At 39.6% G+C, this 18,127-nt stretch overlaps 1 protein-coding gene across 1 annotated transcript in view; it reads right to left on the reverse strand.

Moving 5' to 3' along the window:
- Positions 1-320: 320 nt before the first annotated feature.
- Positions 321-18,127, reverse strand: part of DCAF10 (DDB1 and CUL4 associated factor 10) — a 32,050-nt gene continuing 14,243 nt past the window's right edge. The window contains exons 3-7 of the mRNA XM_080940000.1: positions 13,269-13,466; positions 3,856-4,058; positions 2,344-2,454; positions 2,020-2,165; positions 321-1,110 (exon numbers count right to left, since the gene is read on the reverse strand). Of these exons, the coding sequence (XP_080796126.1) occupies positions 742-1,110; positions 2,020-2,165; positions 2,344-2,454; positions 3,856-4,058; positions 13,269-13,466 (1,027 nt within the window). The 3' untranslated portion in view covers positions 321-741. The remainder of the gene's footprint in view (positions 1,111-2,019; positions 2,166-2,343; positions 2,455-3,855; positions 4,059-13,268; positions 13,467-18,127) is intronic.

The following is an 18,127-nucleotide window of genomic DNA, read 5'->3' on the forward strand; positions in this document are numbered from 1 at the left end:
GACCACACTTCCTACTTCTGCTCTCCGATGTTGCTGACTGGAACAAAATACCAAGTAAAGACACATGCTGGAAATTTTAAATTCATACAGGTAAAATAAATTACAAAGAGAGGTTGTAGTATTTTTCTAGAATTTCACAACAAAATCTCACATGAGATAACATGTATAATTTTAACAGGAAACTTTAAAAGATATCTTGTTGCAAGAGTTTCTAACAGTTATGAGAATAATGCCATTACTGTGCTCAATATTCAACAGCAACTTTAAAGGCCAATTATACTGATAAATGAAGATGAACCTTTTCAGTAGCCAGTGTGCCAACATCCAACTTCCCGGTTTTATTTAATACTAGTGCCATGGGTTTCTCATCCCAACCAAGGCTCCTGCCAAATGTCCGTAAAATTCATACCAAAATCAAAAAAGAGGGAGGAGGCAGGGAGGAATGGTGGAGATGGGAATGGGGAGAACAAGAGCCACATGCAAAATGACCAGGAAAACCCAAGCTCAGTGGCATAGACGGAGCCAAGGAATGCTGGCAGGACAGGGCTGCGTGGCCAAGATGGAGGTGCCCGGATGATGCTGGAAGGCCAAGTACTCGTCACGCATCTGTTCACTGACCCAAAAGAACCAAGATCTTCATCCAAACTTATAAGATCTTCTAAAAAAGAAAATACTTCACCTAAATTGAAGTAATTTATAAGCCAAACACCAGAAGAGTTCCTCATTTGATGTAAGTTGTGCCTAAAACTTTGGCTGATACAAAGAGACCCGTCCACTAAGGCACCCTGAGGCGATCTGACAATGTGTTGGAGAGAACTTTGTTGTCAGAACCACATCATTATGCGAGTACAGAGAACGAATCACCCGCAGGGGACTGGCTTCTTTGGGTAAGCAGTCAACAAGCTCACTGCACTGTTTGTCAAATCCCAACAAGCGAATCCCGTAGCCATGTGGGGAAGAAATCATTCGTCCATCAGGGCTGAAGCAAAGTTCTTTGATGTAGCCCCTGCCTACATTCGCTTCTTCAATGTAATGAGTCAACCGCAGCGAACAGCGAGGTGAGACAGGTCGCACTGGAGCTCCTTCTTGGAATTCATAGACACAAGTCCACTGGAGGAGAGAGGAGACAAAGGGAGGTTAGAGATTCCCAAACAGTGCTGCAGAGATAGACCTTTTTCCTAAGCTCAGCAGAGAGCCAAAACCACAGGAATGTTGCAATACATCAATTAGATGAATACCATCCCTCTCTTAACTAACAAAACGTGCACTCTTCATACTTCATCTTCATGAACTAAGGTTACTGTGTGCTATGATGCTTTAAGACCTCTTATTCCTGAGGCTAGCTATAACTTCTATCGTACATCTTTTTTGAGGGCAGGACAATCCAGGACCCAGAGTACATCTATCCTCTGCACCCTTCTCCTTCCCTTCAGTCTGCAGAGCCACTGAACTCCTTCAGAGTCCTGCCTAGCACAGTGGTGAGGCCTCAGTCATTTAGCTCTCCCCAGGCATCAGATTAGCCCCTTCCTTTCTCAGTCCCCTGGTCTTTAAGGAGACATTGGTATAATTGTCTTACTAACCCTCAAACCTTACATTAGGTTAGCTTAGCTAAACAGCTCTGTGTATTAGGGGGAGAGGACATATTTTTTTGTATTTACATTTCAGATGTTATCTCCTTTCCCCCCAGGCACATTCCCCCTCCCCCCCCCAGTAAAATGTTTAATATATGGTTTTGTTTGTTTTCTTAGGTGATGGGGGTAAGAATGAAAAATCTAGACATACTGTTAGCTGATAGTGTTCTTTAGGGTACTTCCCAGCTCACAGTGCCAAGGCAAGAGAAGAAAAAGAGATTGCAAAAGATAAAGCAACAGAAGGGGGTGCAGGAGTTGAGAAGCAGGGTTTGGGTAGTAATGCCCTGAGGGCAGAGACTGAGCCTGGCTATGAGACTCAAGCCTGCACACGGGGCAGAGGCAATTTGTCCAATGAGCGCTGTTGAACATGAAGCACTGCAGCCAGTACCTCCTGGTCGTCAGTGTTGCTTGAGCACCGAAGAAGGGTGGCCCAGCCTTTGGGATGCAGCTGTAAGGATGTGATGCAGTTTCCCCGATCTCTCTCACCGGGAACTTCAGGGGTTAAGACTTCAAGACTATTCCGTGGTGAAACTCCTGAGACACAACAACAACAACAAAAAAAAAAAAAAAAAAAAAAAAGAAAGAAAGAAAGATTTTGGATTTTTGTTATCCAAGGACTAAGGCAGTTGCTTTCATGAATTAAAACTAAAGCAAAGAAAGCCATTTGGTAGAACTCACTGCTGTAAGATTGGAATCCCAACTTTTGACCTACCTTCTCGTTGAGAGGCTCGTGACGTGTGCTTCTCAGTCGGACTTGAATCATTGTGATGACAAGGTGAGCCAGAAACTCTAGAACCAGAAGAACTTGATGACGTGTTCAAATCTTGAAAAGAAAATTAAAAAATAAATATAACACTTTTATCATCTTTTAATTTTTTAATGGTCTACTTAAACGTTTAAAACATCTAAAGTGTGCAAACTCTCGTGCAAACTGAATGATGGAGGTGAAGGAAGGAGCTCCTGGCTCTGTCACAGCTCCACAACCTTGTTAACCTTTCTTAGTGAGGTCTTATGTGAGATAAGAGAAAAGGCCAAATAAACACACAGATACCTGTGCCTCTCTGATGTCTAAGATAGCAGGGAAAATGTGTTAAGTTACTCCACAGAGCGTGCTTCATCCTGAATTCTAGCAGCTGTGCACTTCCATGGGCACCCTTGGCAGCCTAACTTACACAGGGACCCTGGCAACCAGACCCCCTGTGACATCAGTTACAACTTGAGTCATCCTTAGGACACTGAACAGCTTTTTGGCTTTTCAGTCAAAAATGAACAACTTGAGGGCTGTCATTCACACACCTCTAGTCCCCGCACTCAGGAGGCAGAGGCAGGAGGCAGATCTCTGAGTCTGAGGCCAGCCTGGTCTACAGAGTGAGTTCCAAGACAGCCAGGGATACACAGGGGTCTCAGAGGGGCTGGTGGGGGACACCCAAAAAGTCAGCCAACCAGAAAACCAAAACCAAACCAATAATTATTTGTTGCATGGGTAGGGAGGTTAGAAGATGTGGAAGTTGGGTCCCTAACTGTGAGCTCCAGGGATGGAACTTGGGTTGTCACACTTGGTGTCAAGTGGCTTAATCCACTGAGCCATCACGTCAGCACCAAAAGGAATTTTCAGAAGTAGCCTGCGTACACAGGAGAAAGGGTCTAACCACTTGAAGTTATTTTCTTAGCCAAAGGTCTTTTTTTCACTTTGGGTTCTTGTTTATTAATAATATTAATAACAAATATATGTCTAGGCCAGTCTCTTCATTTCCATATGCAGATGCAATATGATGCCTCTCAACTAACATTAATATAGCCTGACTTCATTTACATTTAATGAGGTCAGCAAGGAAAGAATAACAAGAGGATGCTCCAAGATGGTACTGGCCTGTGAGTGGACACAGGAGGCACAGTACAGTTAGAGCTCTTGAAATGACTGTACCTAATACCTTAAGACAGGCATCATCTTGGGCCATTGCTAAGTTTGAGGCAAGGATGCTAATGCTCTGGCTAATGGAAATCTGAAAGAGTTTTTAGAGCTAAGAGTCATTCCAGACTCTTCATTCCAGTTAGCCCAAGCTAACACTATCAGAAGGACACGGAAGCTATCACACTCTGTGGAAACCTATGAGTAACTTTCTAGAGAACGGCTCTGACTCCTCCCTGGTAGCATACTCACAACAGAGACACCTGCCCCTCGATGGCTCAGTGCTTCAGAAGACTTGTAGTCAGAAAATCTTACCTGAACTTGAAGTAGTTCTTCTTGCTCTCAAAATGGGATAGCTGCCTACTTCTAAAGACTTAGTTAAGTCCAGATCATGCAAAATCAAGAGATATCCAGAGGATGTTGAGATCAACATTTTAGAACAATCTGGTGTTAACCTCATTCGCATGAGAAAACGTGTATGAAAGAATTTCTTATGTGGACACCCATCTTCTGTGCACCTATAGAAATCAGACCAACAAACCCAGTGTTACCACAAATATAATGACTCCCAGTACCAGTCAAACTGTTTTACTCTTAAAGCAGAACTGAGAACCACACATATATTTTATGATGCCTTTTAGCTCTGGTTGTCCTGGAACTCACTCTATATACAAGGGATTAAACTTGGGTTTCAGGGTTGGTGGCAAGTACTTTTATCCCCTGAGCCATCTTGCCAGCCCATAGAGCATATTTAGAGTTTTAGAAGAATAGCTGTGACTCCTTATCCCAAGGTTGAACAGTATTAGCCAATCAAAGGCCTTTCCACTATATCTGATTTTTGCTTCAAGCAATCAAGTTTATATTTAAGAGAGTGTGGGTAAGTAGTTAATATGTTTTCTTCTCCCTGTGTTGTGTCTCTGTTCCCAAACGTCCTATGTAGCATGTCTCCTGGATTAGAAGTTTTCTCAAGTGTCTGATTATCACTGCATGCTTACTCATTTAGTTAAGAGCAAGGAATTCAAGCTGACTAGGAACTCTTAAGTTCAAGGTAGGGTGAAACCATTTCTGAAGAAGCTCTTAGTACTAGTATCTTTGAGGCAACAACTGAAAGATGCTAAAACTATCTGAATTTTACTACTCAGTCACCTTGGTTTTGGCAGAGCAATGAAGCCTCAACTGTTTCTGGTATCCTTCAATATGGCAATATTTCTATATTACCCTGTTTATAGAGATAGAAACTTGTGGTAAAATGATCTACTGTCGTTGGGAGGGGTGAGGAGTAGAGCTAAAGGTTTTAAATGTTTCTCATTCAAGTCTCTACTTTAGCTGCCCCTCTCAGTAAGGATTCTCAGAGCTGCCAATCCCTATAGGTTTTTGAGGATTGTGGGCAAACTAACTGAAGTTTTGAACTTTTCCCTCTGCAACTTAGGAATTATGTTTGTTTGTTTTAATTATTTGTGTTTACATGTGTGTGTGGGTATATCACATGTGAGCAGGTGCCACGGGAGGGTGTAGTTACAGGAGGCTGTGAGCCATTTGACATGGGTCTTCTGGAAGAGCGGTAAGTGCCCTTCCACTCTGAATCACCTCTCCAGCTAATCCTGATTAGCGTTCCTGAACATCTCCAGTGAAGCCGTCTGAACGGTAGCTACTCAGTCAGCTGCCACTCATCCGCCCGACTCCAGCTTCTCAAAGTCCATTGTCAAGTTTCTTCTCTTTTTCTACCTTCTAAGTTCTGTCTTCTCTCTGGTCCTTCCCCACTTTGGTTTTTGAGACAGGGTCTCATTATGTAACCTTGACTGACCAGGAACTTCTTATGTAGACCAGGTTGTAATAGAATTGACTGAGATCCTACTGCTTCTGAGATTATTGTAGTTTTTGAGTCTTCTTTTCTATAGACTTTATTTAAATCTTATAAAGACTTAAATTTAGGCCTCAGAATTCCTATAAAGGCTATATATTTTCTGTAAAATTATATACTTTAGCAATATGTGGAGATACACCTGCAGTTCTAACACTTAGGAGAGTATTCATATTTGTGAATACCTTAAAAAATATATATGCAACACACATATACATGTTATTTTAAAAGTACTTGCCTATAAACTGATCTCTGGCAGAAAGATAGCAAGTTCAAGGATAAATTAGCTACAAAGTGAGATTTGTCTCAATAAGAAAAAACAACCTTTTAACTATTGGTAAGGATACACTCACAACAAAATAAGAACATGATTGATTTGTACATTATCTTATACTAAGCTTTAGTTATTTTTAATTAAACAATGTATAATTGTATATGAATACTGTGTATACTTCTGGTATACAACATTTTTCTCTGTTTGTGGTGCTAGGAATCACACCTGGGCTACACCTGTGCTCTCCTACTAAGCTACATTCCTAGCCCACAGCATGTTTTAAAATGTCTACCTTATTTAGCTAATTAAAATATTCATTGCTTTATTTACCTTCAGGAACTTTACTTTTTCCTTTTTTGGTTTTAAAACAGTCTCTCTACATAGCTCAGGCTGTTCTGGAACTCTCCTTGAACTCACATAGATAAGCCAGCCTCTGCCTCTCAAGTGCTGGGATTAAAGTGCCACCAAGGCCTTCTCACAGGGATTTTTAAGTATATATTGTTATTAACTGTGGCTACTATGTTACATAATGTATGCCTCTTCAATTTGTTTTCCCAACTGAGATTTTGTATTCTCCAACCAACCTCTTCCCTCTACACCAGTTTTCAGCCCCTTAGATAACTCAGCACCCTTTCAGTCATTGCTTCTCCAAATCTACTGTCCTAGACTCTATATAAAACAGAATCTCACTCCATGTTAGGCTTATTTCACTTAAGATGTGCCCTCAACCATCTATGTTGCTGGAAAAAAATTCTTTAAGAGGCTCAATAGTATCATGTGTGTATATATGTATCACATGAAAACAGGCCCGTCATCTGCTGGCTGCAGCAGTGAGTGAAGACCTTTAGCGGCAGGCTTAAGCTGCTTTGGATGTGTACCTAGTAGAAAAACTGCTGAGTAATTATGAGAGTTCTGTTTTTCTATTTTTCTTAGGAAATTCCATATTTTTCTATAATTTATATCTAACAATTTTGCTTAATCCTTAGTAATTCTGACTTTTCTCTGAAGACTTTCTAGGATTTTCTGTATAAACAAAGGTTGGAAAGCTATGACTATGGACCAAACATGGTTCACTGGCTGTTTTTATATAGTGTTCATGAACACAGCCACATTAACTCACGGACTGTTCCTGTGTAGCTGCTCAGAAATCACACACCTCCAAATGCTAAAATACTTATCACTTGGGTCTTGCACAGAAAGTCTGTCAATCGTTGAGAAACCTGTGAATGGTATTATATTTCCAATCCATATACATATATGATGATTTTTCTTTTATTGCACCATCTCACCCATACCAATTAACAACAGTAGTAATTAATGGTGGGCACATATTCTTACCCAGTTCTATAGAGAAACTTCTAGAGATTCACCATTAGAAACTGTGCTGAAGTACTGAGATGTTGCTCAGTTGGTAGAGTACTTGTCTAACATGCACAAAGCCTTGGGTTTGATCCCCAACAGCATGTAAACTGGCCATTGATGCACAAACCTGTAATCCCTGAACTCAGAGGGTGAAACTAGGAGGGTAAGTTCACGGTCCTTTTCAGTTACATGAGTTTCAGGCCAACCTGAGCTAGAAAACTTGTCTCAAAAACAAAAGTACTTGGGCTGGAGAGATGGCTTAGTGGTTAAGAGCACTGACTGCTCTTCCAGAGGTCCTGAGTTCAATTCCCAGCAACCACATGATGGCTCACAACCATCTGTAATGAAATCTGATGCCCTCTTCTGGTGTGTCTGAAGACAGTGACAGTGCACTCACATGCATAAAATAAATAAATCTTTAAAAAATGCAACTGGGCTTTGTGCATTAATCTTCTATCTTGCAGACTTGCTCAAATTGGCTATAGGGATTTTGTGGACTCATCAGATCTCCTCACAGAGTGCAGATCTTTTTCAATGGAAGCATTTTATTCTGTCTGCACCTCCACAGCCATGCTGTTCCTTTAGGACAATGTGCAGAAAAGAGGTGCTAGCTCTGTTCTCAACTTTTTTTTTTTTTTTAAAGATTTATTACATTTATGAGTACACTTTCGCTGGCTGTCTTCGGACACACCAGAAGAGGGCATCAGATCCCATTACAGATGGCTGTGAGTCACCATGTGGTTGCTGGAAATTGAACTCGGGACCTCTGGAAGAGCAGTGAGTGCTCTAACCACTGAGCCATCTCTCCAGCCCCATATATTTTGATTGTATCTTCCCCTCTCCCAGCTCCTCAAAGGTTTGGTTAGGGAAATGTTCTATTTTCTGACTCGTAAAATTCATTAGCAAAGTCATTTGGACCTGGTCTTTTAATTATGGAAAGATTTTAAATTATCAATTCAACTTCTTTACCTCCTTCCTACAAGTCCGTATTGTCTGTAGTTTATTGCTGAGTTGTCTGTGTTCTTGGCATCTGTTTACCTAAGTAAACTGTCCAGTTGCCAAAAGATGTTCACATTACTCCCTTAGATCCTTTACTTTCTAAGTATCTTCTCACCATTTTTTGTTTGTTGTTGAGACAAGATCTTGCTGTGGGTGTCACAGGTTGTCCTCAGACTCAGGGTTCCCTGCTTCAGCTAACACAGAGATGCTATTATTTCAATGTCTGTTACATTGTTGCTGCTGTACTGTTCTGCTTTTTAATTACCACTAAGTAAAATTGGTTAAGATAACTAGTATTATCCTAACACCAAAATCCTAATCACCAATTAGGATTAAATTATAATTTAATTTTATAAAACAGAATCAAAGATTATCTAGCTTACGTTAGTATAATTAGTAGAATAACTTCATTTTTAAGAATAAATCCAACTTGGTTTTAATATATTTGTGTAATAACTTTTAGAATTTAATTTTATTTAAAATATTAATATCAGCATTCATATTTCATACTGGATTTCCTTTTGTCTTTCTAACATTATCTTTGTTATGTTTGGCTGCCCAAGTCATACTATAATAGCTTTATACATGAGGTACAAATCCCCTTTCCTAGAATGGCCAATTTCATTCAAATGTTATTTAGAATATTTGGTAAAAGTCACCTATAAAACAGTCTGTGCTGTTTTTTTTATCAGTAGATAATTTTTAATTAACCTTTACTATCTAGTTGTATTAAGATTTATTTATGCATATACTTAGTATCCCGAGCAGGTATGCCCATGTAAATTCGGGTGCCCATGGAGGCCCAAAGAGACTGGCTCTGGACCCCCTGAAGCTGCAGGTGCATGCCATTTCCAGCTGTCCACTGTAGGTGCTGGAAGTCAAACTGTTTTTTGAAAGAGAGGAGAAGCTCTTAACCACTGAGGCATTTCTCCAGGCCCCAACTTTTGTTTTGTAATGGTCATAGCAAAAATAATGTCCGCTGGTGTGTAAACACTGGGTACTGAGAACAGGTGAGTGGAGCAGGGCCTCTGGGTGATACTACTGGGCAAGGGGGCTTCAACTGCTGGTTCATGGGCTGATCTAGAGGAGGAGAGGGTAACAGAGGGTGCAGAGTATGATCTAGAGCATGAATACTTACTGATTTGTATGGTAGAAGTTCAGTGTGTGTGCTGGAGATCAAACCTGGAATCCAGTACAGCTATGTATCTGAGGCCCAAGGAAATTCAATTTTCTAACAGCAGCTTTTGCTGAACCAGGACATGTTGGTCAAATATCAGACTTGGTAAGAAGTCAATTTTCATTGGTCAGATTTACTGAGATGCTGTTGTTATTGTTGGGGCTTCTTTGATTGTTTTGATTTGATTTAGACAAAGTCTCACCACATAGCTCATGCTGGCCTGGAATCCTCCGTAATCCTCCTGTTTCAATCTTTAAATGCTAGGACTATAGGCGAATGTGCCACACACCTAGCTTCTAATGGATATTGAATGAGATATCTATTTCATCAACGTTTTAAAGTATACTGGAATGGATGTATTGTTGCTGCTCTTTTAGCTTTTAAGTTTATTTTATGAACGTATGTGTGGGTACATGTGCACATGTGGAGGTCAGACGACTTTTAGAGATGGGTTTCACTTTCTACAGTGTAAGCCTGGGGGTGCTGTGCTGGTGGAGGCACCCTCAGGCTGTCAGGTTTGGTGGAAAGAGCCTTTATTTACCGAGCCATTTACGGGCCACACAGTTCCATTATGTAGCTGCTCTTCCTGCCTCAGGCTCAGTGCTGGGACAGCAGGACAGTCACTACACCTAGCTCCTACAGTCACGTCTCCTTTTTCATTGCTAGTACTGTCTTCTCTTTTCCCTCCTTCCTTTGGTGAATCTTACCCCCTCCTCTGATTAGTTTTTTCAAAGAACAGACTTATAAAAATCTTTTTATATTTTTGTTTTGTTTTCAAGACAGGCTCTCACTGTGTAGCTCTGGCTATCTTAGAACTCAATATATAGACCAGGCTGGCCTTGAACTCACAGAGATCCACCTGCCTCTTCCTCCCAATTGCTGAGATAAAGGTTGCATATTATTGTGCCTGTCTGTTACTGCCTCCTTCTCTTCCTTCTCTTTCTCCTCCTCCTCTTTAATGTGCACTGGTGTTTTGCCTTCAGGTGTGTCTATTTGAGAGCGTCAGATTACCTTGAGTTGGAGTTGGACAGCTGTGAGCTGACATGCCGGCACTGAGAATTGAGCCCTAGTCCTCTGGAAGAGCAGCTAATACTCTTAACCACTGAGTTATCTCTCTAGCTCTGTATTTTCATTTTCAATACTGAGTTTGTATTTCTATTTTTTTATTATTTCTATACATCGACTTTTACTAAGTTTCTCTCCCCCACTTCCTTCAATTTCTTTGAATAAGTTTCGAAACTTTCAGCCCTGTAATCATTTCACTACTCCTGACACTGTCTCTATCTTCCTCCCGGATGGAATCTCACTCTACGTAGCCAGCCCAGCATCAGTCTCATCATCCCGCCTCAGCTTCTCAAGTGCTCCAATTACAGTGCAGAAATGTAAATGTGGAAACTTCTAACAACTGTGTCAATTAAACTGGACTGAGTTCAGAGAAAATGGCATGTGTGATAGCATTTCTTACCTACCGTGTGGTTAAATACAAGTTGTTGTTTTAATTGGTTCTAGGTCTGTTTGAAGGAATACACACACACACACACACACACACACACACACACACACACACACACACACACACTGTTTGGGGGAGCAGAATTATTTAAAAAAAAAAACAAAAACAAAACCAAAAAACCTCATACTTTTCATAGTTTTAAATCTTCCAAAGCACCTTAATCAACTTAAAGCTTTGTTTTTTTTTGTTTTTTTTTTTTTTTTTTTTTTAAAGCATGGTGTGTGTGTGTGTGTGTGTGTGTGTGTGTGTGTGTGTGTGTGTGTGTGTGTGTGTGTGTGTGTGTGTGAAGGGGAGTGTATCGTGGCATGTGTATAGAGGTCAGAGGACATTGTAGAATCTGTTTTCTCCTTCATTAGATGGGTTCTGGGGATGGACCTCAGACCTCCAGGCATGCAGAGCAAATGCCTTAAGTACTAATCTATCTCCCTGACCTTTAAAAAGGTCTGCCTTATTTGTTAGAAAATTAAAAGAGTGGGCCTGATGTTTTCTAATTTCTTGCTTTTTTCCCCCCTTGTAATTCTTCCAATTTTTTTTCCTGTAATTTTGTCAAGTTTTACTTCAATGATGAGTTTTATTTTTAGGTGCATATAAGAATTCATTTATACTCTAGTAAAACTAGCCTTTTAATATAGTATCTTTTTATTGATTATGCTTCTTGCCTTACATTTCTTTTTGTCTGTTATTTATGTGGCTACAACTGTTTTCTTCTGGTGAATAGTTATGCTTTTCCCCTATTCTATTTACTGGTTGTGTGTGTTCATCTAGAGAACACACAGTTTGATTTTACTGTTTAATCTACAACTATCTTTTAACTGGCTACTTTAGTGTTGGAGACTGAACCTAAGACTTCATACACGCCAGGCATGTGTTCTGCCCTGAACCATTGGTCCTTTTATTACAGTATCTGGAGACAAGGTCTTAATTGCCTAGATTAGCCTTGAATTTACAGCTTTTTTGCCTAAACATTCCTAAACAGTAACCCAGGCTGGCCTTCAATTCCTCCTGACTCAGATTCTCAAGTACTGGGATTGCAGGAATGCCCATGGCCTATTTGCTTTTTAAATGACTCTATGTTCCCACTTTTATTGCTTCTATTGAGCTGATTGATTAAGTTTTTACTCTTCTAACTTGGAAATTATTGCTTACGTTCCTATCCAAGTTTTCTTCCTAACTTAACACCCCACCCCACCCCACTCCTTTGCATTTAGGTCTACATTTTAAAGGTGTGTTGTTTCTATTTGCTGGGAGACAGTAACTCTGTTCTTCATTCAAATGATTGGCTGTACCTATAATTTTTTTTAAACTACTAAGAATATCTCCTTTGTAACATAATATCTGAAGGCTCTAATACGTCAACTATATTAACCACACCATAGTCAGCAAAAGGCATACTTTAAGTATTTCCTAAGCTTCAACTCTGCAAACAATTTCTTCCTAAGGAAACATTTTCTTGCAGTGTTTCAGAGCTGAGGTCACTGTGTAAACTGTGCTGTGCACCATAAGATGCCGGGAACCCATAGTCCAGGCCTAACTGGTGCCAACAGCTATCCCCCTCCTTCCACAAACAATCCAAACCCACGAACAACTCAAAGATCCCACACATTAATCTAAACACTGCCTCTAGATTAGAATCATTTCAAAGGAGACCTGATCTTTTAATGCATGAAAATAAAATTTAAAAATTACAATATAGGTACATTTAGAACCAAAAGATCAAAGAGAAATAGTTTTGTTTCACATAGGAAATAAAAATATTTCCCTTGCACTTAGGAAATTCATTTTATAAACCAGTTTTCTTTCATGGAAAAATAAATGCCTTGGTCTCCTGCCCATATAATATAAATTCCATCTTCTTTACTTTTACAGTAATGGGCCCACGAAGCTTAGCAAAGCGTCCTGTCACTGAGTTATGCACACTTTTAGTTCCAAAATCTTTAGTTCTAAGTGTAATGAAAGAAGGAACCATGGTTTGCTTGTTTGGGTTTTTTGTTTCTTTTTCTTCTTCTAAAAAAAAAAAAAAGGACAGGGTTTCTCTACATAGCCCTTGGCTGACCTGGAACTCACTTTGTAGACCAGTGTGCTCTCAAATTCAGAAAAATCCCCCTGCCTCTGCCTCCTGAGTGCTGGGATTAAAGGCATGGACCACCACTACTGCTCTTTTCTTTCTTTTCTTCTGAGGCAAGAGCATCTCATTAAACCCAGGCTCTCCTCCCAGTTGCTATGGAACCAAAAATGACCTTGAACTTTTGATCTCCCGTGTCCATCTCGGAAGTGCTGGGATCACATTCTCACATCACCGTGTCTAGTTTTATGCTGTAATGAGGAGCAAACACCAGGTTTCATGCATGCTAAGTAAGCGCTTCAGTCGAGCCACATCCTCAGCCTAGGGATCACTTTTTGATTGCTCCCCCCCCCAAAAGCTAAGTTTTTGATACCCCACTCCCCAATTCTAGAGCAGGACAATTAAATTATTCCCCATCTTTTAGAGAGAAAATAAAGTTTTACAGTATTATATTCCTAACATGATCTCCTGCTTACAAACCTGTTAGTGTCCCAAATAATGACATTTCCATCAAATCCTGACGTTACTAACAGCCGTGTATTAGTGTCATACTCGATGTTCTTCACCCAGCTAGTGTGACCGTGTAAAGTGCATACTTTGGAGCTCAGCTTCCTCAGATCCCACAGTGCTATCGTGGTGTCATCAGAGCAGGTGGCAAACAGCCGGTTATCAAGAAATCTACAAAAGCAGAAAAGAAAAACTGGATCATTTAATCTACTGAAAGAAATATGACGTTAGAACAATCTCAGGAAACAAGACTGCAAGCTCCCTGTAGAAGCCCAGCCATTCCGACACAACAGCCACGCTGTCAGACTGCTGACCAACAATTAGACATACACTCTAACTGGCCATGTCACTGTTAGTTTTATTTAAAACTAAACATTGTAAATAGATGTTTTAGAGGACAGTTGATAGAAAGAAATGAAAGAACTCCAGAGTTTGCCCAGGAAGTAAAAAGAGAAAGTTGAATAGGCAACAGATTTTAAGGGCTTGATTGCTTAGAGGATGATGTATTAGATAAAGAATTCTAATAGGAGATCTGGTGCATGTTCTGTCTCTTCCTACTTATACTTATAACAGATTTACATATAAAACTTGCAATTCAAATCACCATCATTTAAATTTATTAATTCAAACTCATTCCCCAAATAACCTCCCACAATAACATTTTATTAGTCACAACTATAAGACAGACTTAGATTATAATATAGATTTTCTTATCATTTTTATTAATCTCAAATCCTTAGTAACAATATATTTTATATAAACACTTATAACTGAGCATTACACTTTCATTTCTGTCTAATTTAACGGTATCTTTAGCACATACGATTACATATAACTTCCTACTCTCAAGTAGAACAAAGAAACTATGGATCTTGTTCCAATATAAAATTATATATAATTCTTTCCAAAATAAATGCCGTTATCCACAACAAACAAACGAGCAAACGAACAAACATCATGCCCTTCCTGAGATGTTGCTCTTCCCTTGTCTGTGAGCACACAGCACCTGGGGTCCCCAGGCTATCCCCATCCAAGTACCACCCAGGCTTGGCCCCTGCTCTAAAGCTCTACATGTGCACTTGCCCCGAACTTCAGGGCAGTGTGGTCACAGACTTATCCTTAATTTTGTTTCCTTTTTAATATTTAGCTGTCATTTCCTGCAGGAAGCCTTCCCTCGATATCTAGTCTAGGGTAGTTTACACCTTTTCTAAAGCTCCCCAAGCAAGAGATAATGTTGCGTGCGTGTGTGGTGTATTTGTGTATGCACATGTTCTTGTTTATGGGGTCAGAAGTTGTCTTCCTTTATTGTTCTTCACCTTATTTTTTCAGGTAGCGTCTCTCCTCTGACCCTGAAGCTTCCTCCCCGTGTCTGCTAGAATGGGGTTCCCCATGAGTGCTGCCCAGCTCAGTTTTCTGTGGATTCCGGGGTCTGAGAGTCCTGTGCATGCACTTTATCTCTGACCTACTGTCCCAACACCAGTACTATACATTTCTTTTGTTTTTGTTTTTAGTTTTTGAGACAAGGTTTCTCTCTGTAGCCTTGGCTGTCCTGGAACTCATTTGGTAGACCAGGCTGGCCTTTGCTAAGGAGCAACTTTCTAAAGCTGTACACTCCCTGAGGACAGGAGAAAGGACCCGCCAGCACATGATGGGAGCTGCAGTACCATGCGCTTGCTTGTTTCCTTTTCATTCGTTTATGTGTTTAGTTTACTTAGGGACAACCTATCACAGAGGCCAGGTTGAGATGGAGCTGAGGACAACACCGAACTCATCTCACCGCGGGAGAGGACCACCATGCCAGTTTGTGTGGTGTTGAAGCTCAAACCTAGGGCCTGATGCATGCCAAGAAAGCACTTTACCAAGCCACATTTCCAGTTTCATCAGTAGATATTTATTAAGTGAATTAATTAAAAGAGTTCATTACCCAGAAGACAAAAACATATTGTACAAAAAATACTTATGTGAAATAAGCAAGGAGGTGGCTAGGAAAGAATAGGATGAGGGCTGACTGAAGATGGAAACACATGTAGCAATATAAAACACTGTCATATGTGTGCAAGGAGAGAAACGGGGAACTCATCATTAACTTATTCCAGTGATTCCTAATGGCTTTTCTCCTCTCTTCCTCCATCCCTGCCTCTTCTAAACAGGATCTCACTACGTAGCCCTGGTTGACTTCAGATTCCTATGAGCATGCTGGCCTGGAATTCAGAGACCCTGCTGCCACGATGCCTCTTCCTCCCCAGTGCTCGCACTAAACGTGTGAACCAGCACTCCCAGCCACCTCAAGGATTTTAAGGAAGAGAGATGATTATATAGTGTTTTAGAAAGATCATTTAGATAACGGTCCCCACATTTTGGGGTTTTATTTTTAAAGTAATATGAAGGAAACCAGCTTTTCAGTATTTGTTAATAAAAATAACTAAAAAGTCATTATTGTGGGAGGGGGAGAGGGAATGGGATTGTGGGAAAGGGATAACATCTGAAATGTAAATGCAGAGAATTTCCAATAAAAAAATTTGGGGGGGAGTAATTATTGTATAAGACATTTTAATATCCAAAACATACAAAAAAATCTTGGAGTAGAAGTTAATAATTTTGAGTTTACTTTAGTGTAATAAAAAAAATTAATACTTTCACTTTAGTTCACTCATTTCCCCCAAAGTATTAACTGATAAACTTTTTATATTGGTAAAGAGAATAAACCTTACAATAGTAAGAGTGGAGTGTGGAAGAAGATACTATCTATAGCAATTTTTATGCCCAAATATGTACATGTACAGAATGTAAAGTATTAGGTAAGTCCTTGGAAATGTGGCCCATTCCTCCCTAACTAAAACTTAGAATAGCTTAGAGAGTGTAAACTGTTGCACTAGGGATGCAGCTAAGTTGGTAGAGTGTGAAGCCCTGGGTGTGCACTCCTGGCATGTACAAGATGTGGAAGGAGGAGGATCAGAGAGAAGTTCAAGGTCATCTGTGGTCACACAGTGAGTTCCACTTGCAATGAAACAAGTTGGGAAATGTTTCTAACTCCACGTTCTCTGACAAATAGCTCCTCCTGCATAAACACTGAGATCTGAACCAGAACCTCTCAGCTGCTCCCACACAATGCTAAGTCGAAATAAAGCTCTGGGTGGACCTCTGTCTAAAGGAGCTGAGCTCTCTCTCTATTGGAAAACTGGTAAGGAATAAAAGCAACTGAAAGTGAATTCTTCTAGAACCTACATTTCACTGTCCAAGTCAAAATAGTGTTGTATATTTTTAAAGATTCAAGCTAAAAAATCACAAAGAAATTCTTCTCCATTTATTTAACTATATGCAAATTCTTAGAATGGATTGAATCTTTTTTGTTTTGGAATAATCTTTGCAAAGAAATTATAATAGAATATTATATCCACACTTTATGTTTGAATTTTGTACTATAATACTGTACTATTATTTCTATCACCTGTTTCTCTGATATTTTCTCTATTAAATCCTCTATTGCCAATGATTTATAGGTATCTTGACCACTTCTCCAAAATCACTTTCAGGGTTTTATGGAATTTACACATGAATCTCCCTCTCTCTCTCTCTCTCTCTCTCTCTCTATATATATATATATATATATATATATATATATATATGTGTGTGTGTGTGTGTGTGTGTGTGTGTGTGTGTGTGTGTTATAGGGAAATACTATATATGTAAAATAGAAATACACACATATATTTACATATAAGTACATATACACATATACACACATATATGTATGTATACAAAAATAAATGTATATCTATATATAGTATCTTCCCATAATATACCATATGTCTTTATATTGTGTGAAATAGACAAAATCACTCAACACCAACAAAAGACATCAAGAGGGAGAAACAGACTTGGGACTAGGAAGTAGGTACTACATTGGTTTGGTCACATCTCCACGTGAATATTCTTATAGTTTCTTTGGAGCTTTTTCCTTACAACCTTATAACTATAGGGATCCAAACTGCTACATGGACATCTAAATAGAACGTTCTCATGAATAAGAAGTAAGTTTGGGGGCTAGAGAGATGGTTTAGTGGTTTAGAGAATTGGCTGCTCTTCTAGGGGACCTCGGTTTAATTCCCAGCACCCACATGACAGATCACAACTGACTATAGCTCCAATTCCAGGGGATCTGACATCATCACAAACATACATACAGGCAAAACACCAAGGCACATAAAATAAATATAAGTAAATCTTAAGAAGTAAGCCTATAAAATAGATGTATTTAAATTAAACATTTTTCTTTCTTAAAACAGGAACAAAATATTCTCAGCTATCATTATTATTTTAGAAGATTAACAACTCACAGAACTAAAACACAAACTAAAAGACAATACAAGAATGTACAAGTGACTACCCAGAATGAAACCAGAAGATGTATGTCCACACCTCTGGGCAGCTAGGCTTGAGGTAGTCTCATGACTCCATTTCTACTATATATGAAGCCTTGGAAATCTCTTTGTAAGTGTGGCAGTTTCCTATTCTTAAAACAGATAAGACATCTTACACAGACATGGTAATCATTAAACAAGCTAAGGCAGAAGGACAAGTTCAAGACCAGCCAGTATGATACGGTGAGGTTAAGACCAGCCCGGCCTGTGTGTGACAAGACCCTACCTCAAAACACAAATGTAAAAAAACTTAGCTACTGTGCGTGTGTGTCTGTGTGTGTGTGTGTGTGTGTGTGGGTGGGTGTGTGTGTGTACACACTCACTCTTTGATGCACATGTAAAGGTCAGAGTTAACTTTGTGGAACTGATTCTCTCCATCCACCATGTGGGTTTAAACCCAGGTTGTCAGGC

Source organism: Micromys minutus (genome assembly GCF_963924665.1).
Source record: "Micromys minutus genome assembly, chromosome: 28".
Taxonomy (NCBI): Eukaryota; Metazoa; Chordata; class Mammalia; order Rodentia; family Muridae; genus Micromys; species Micromys minutus.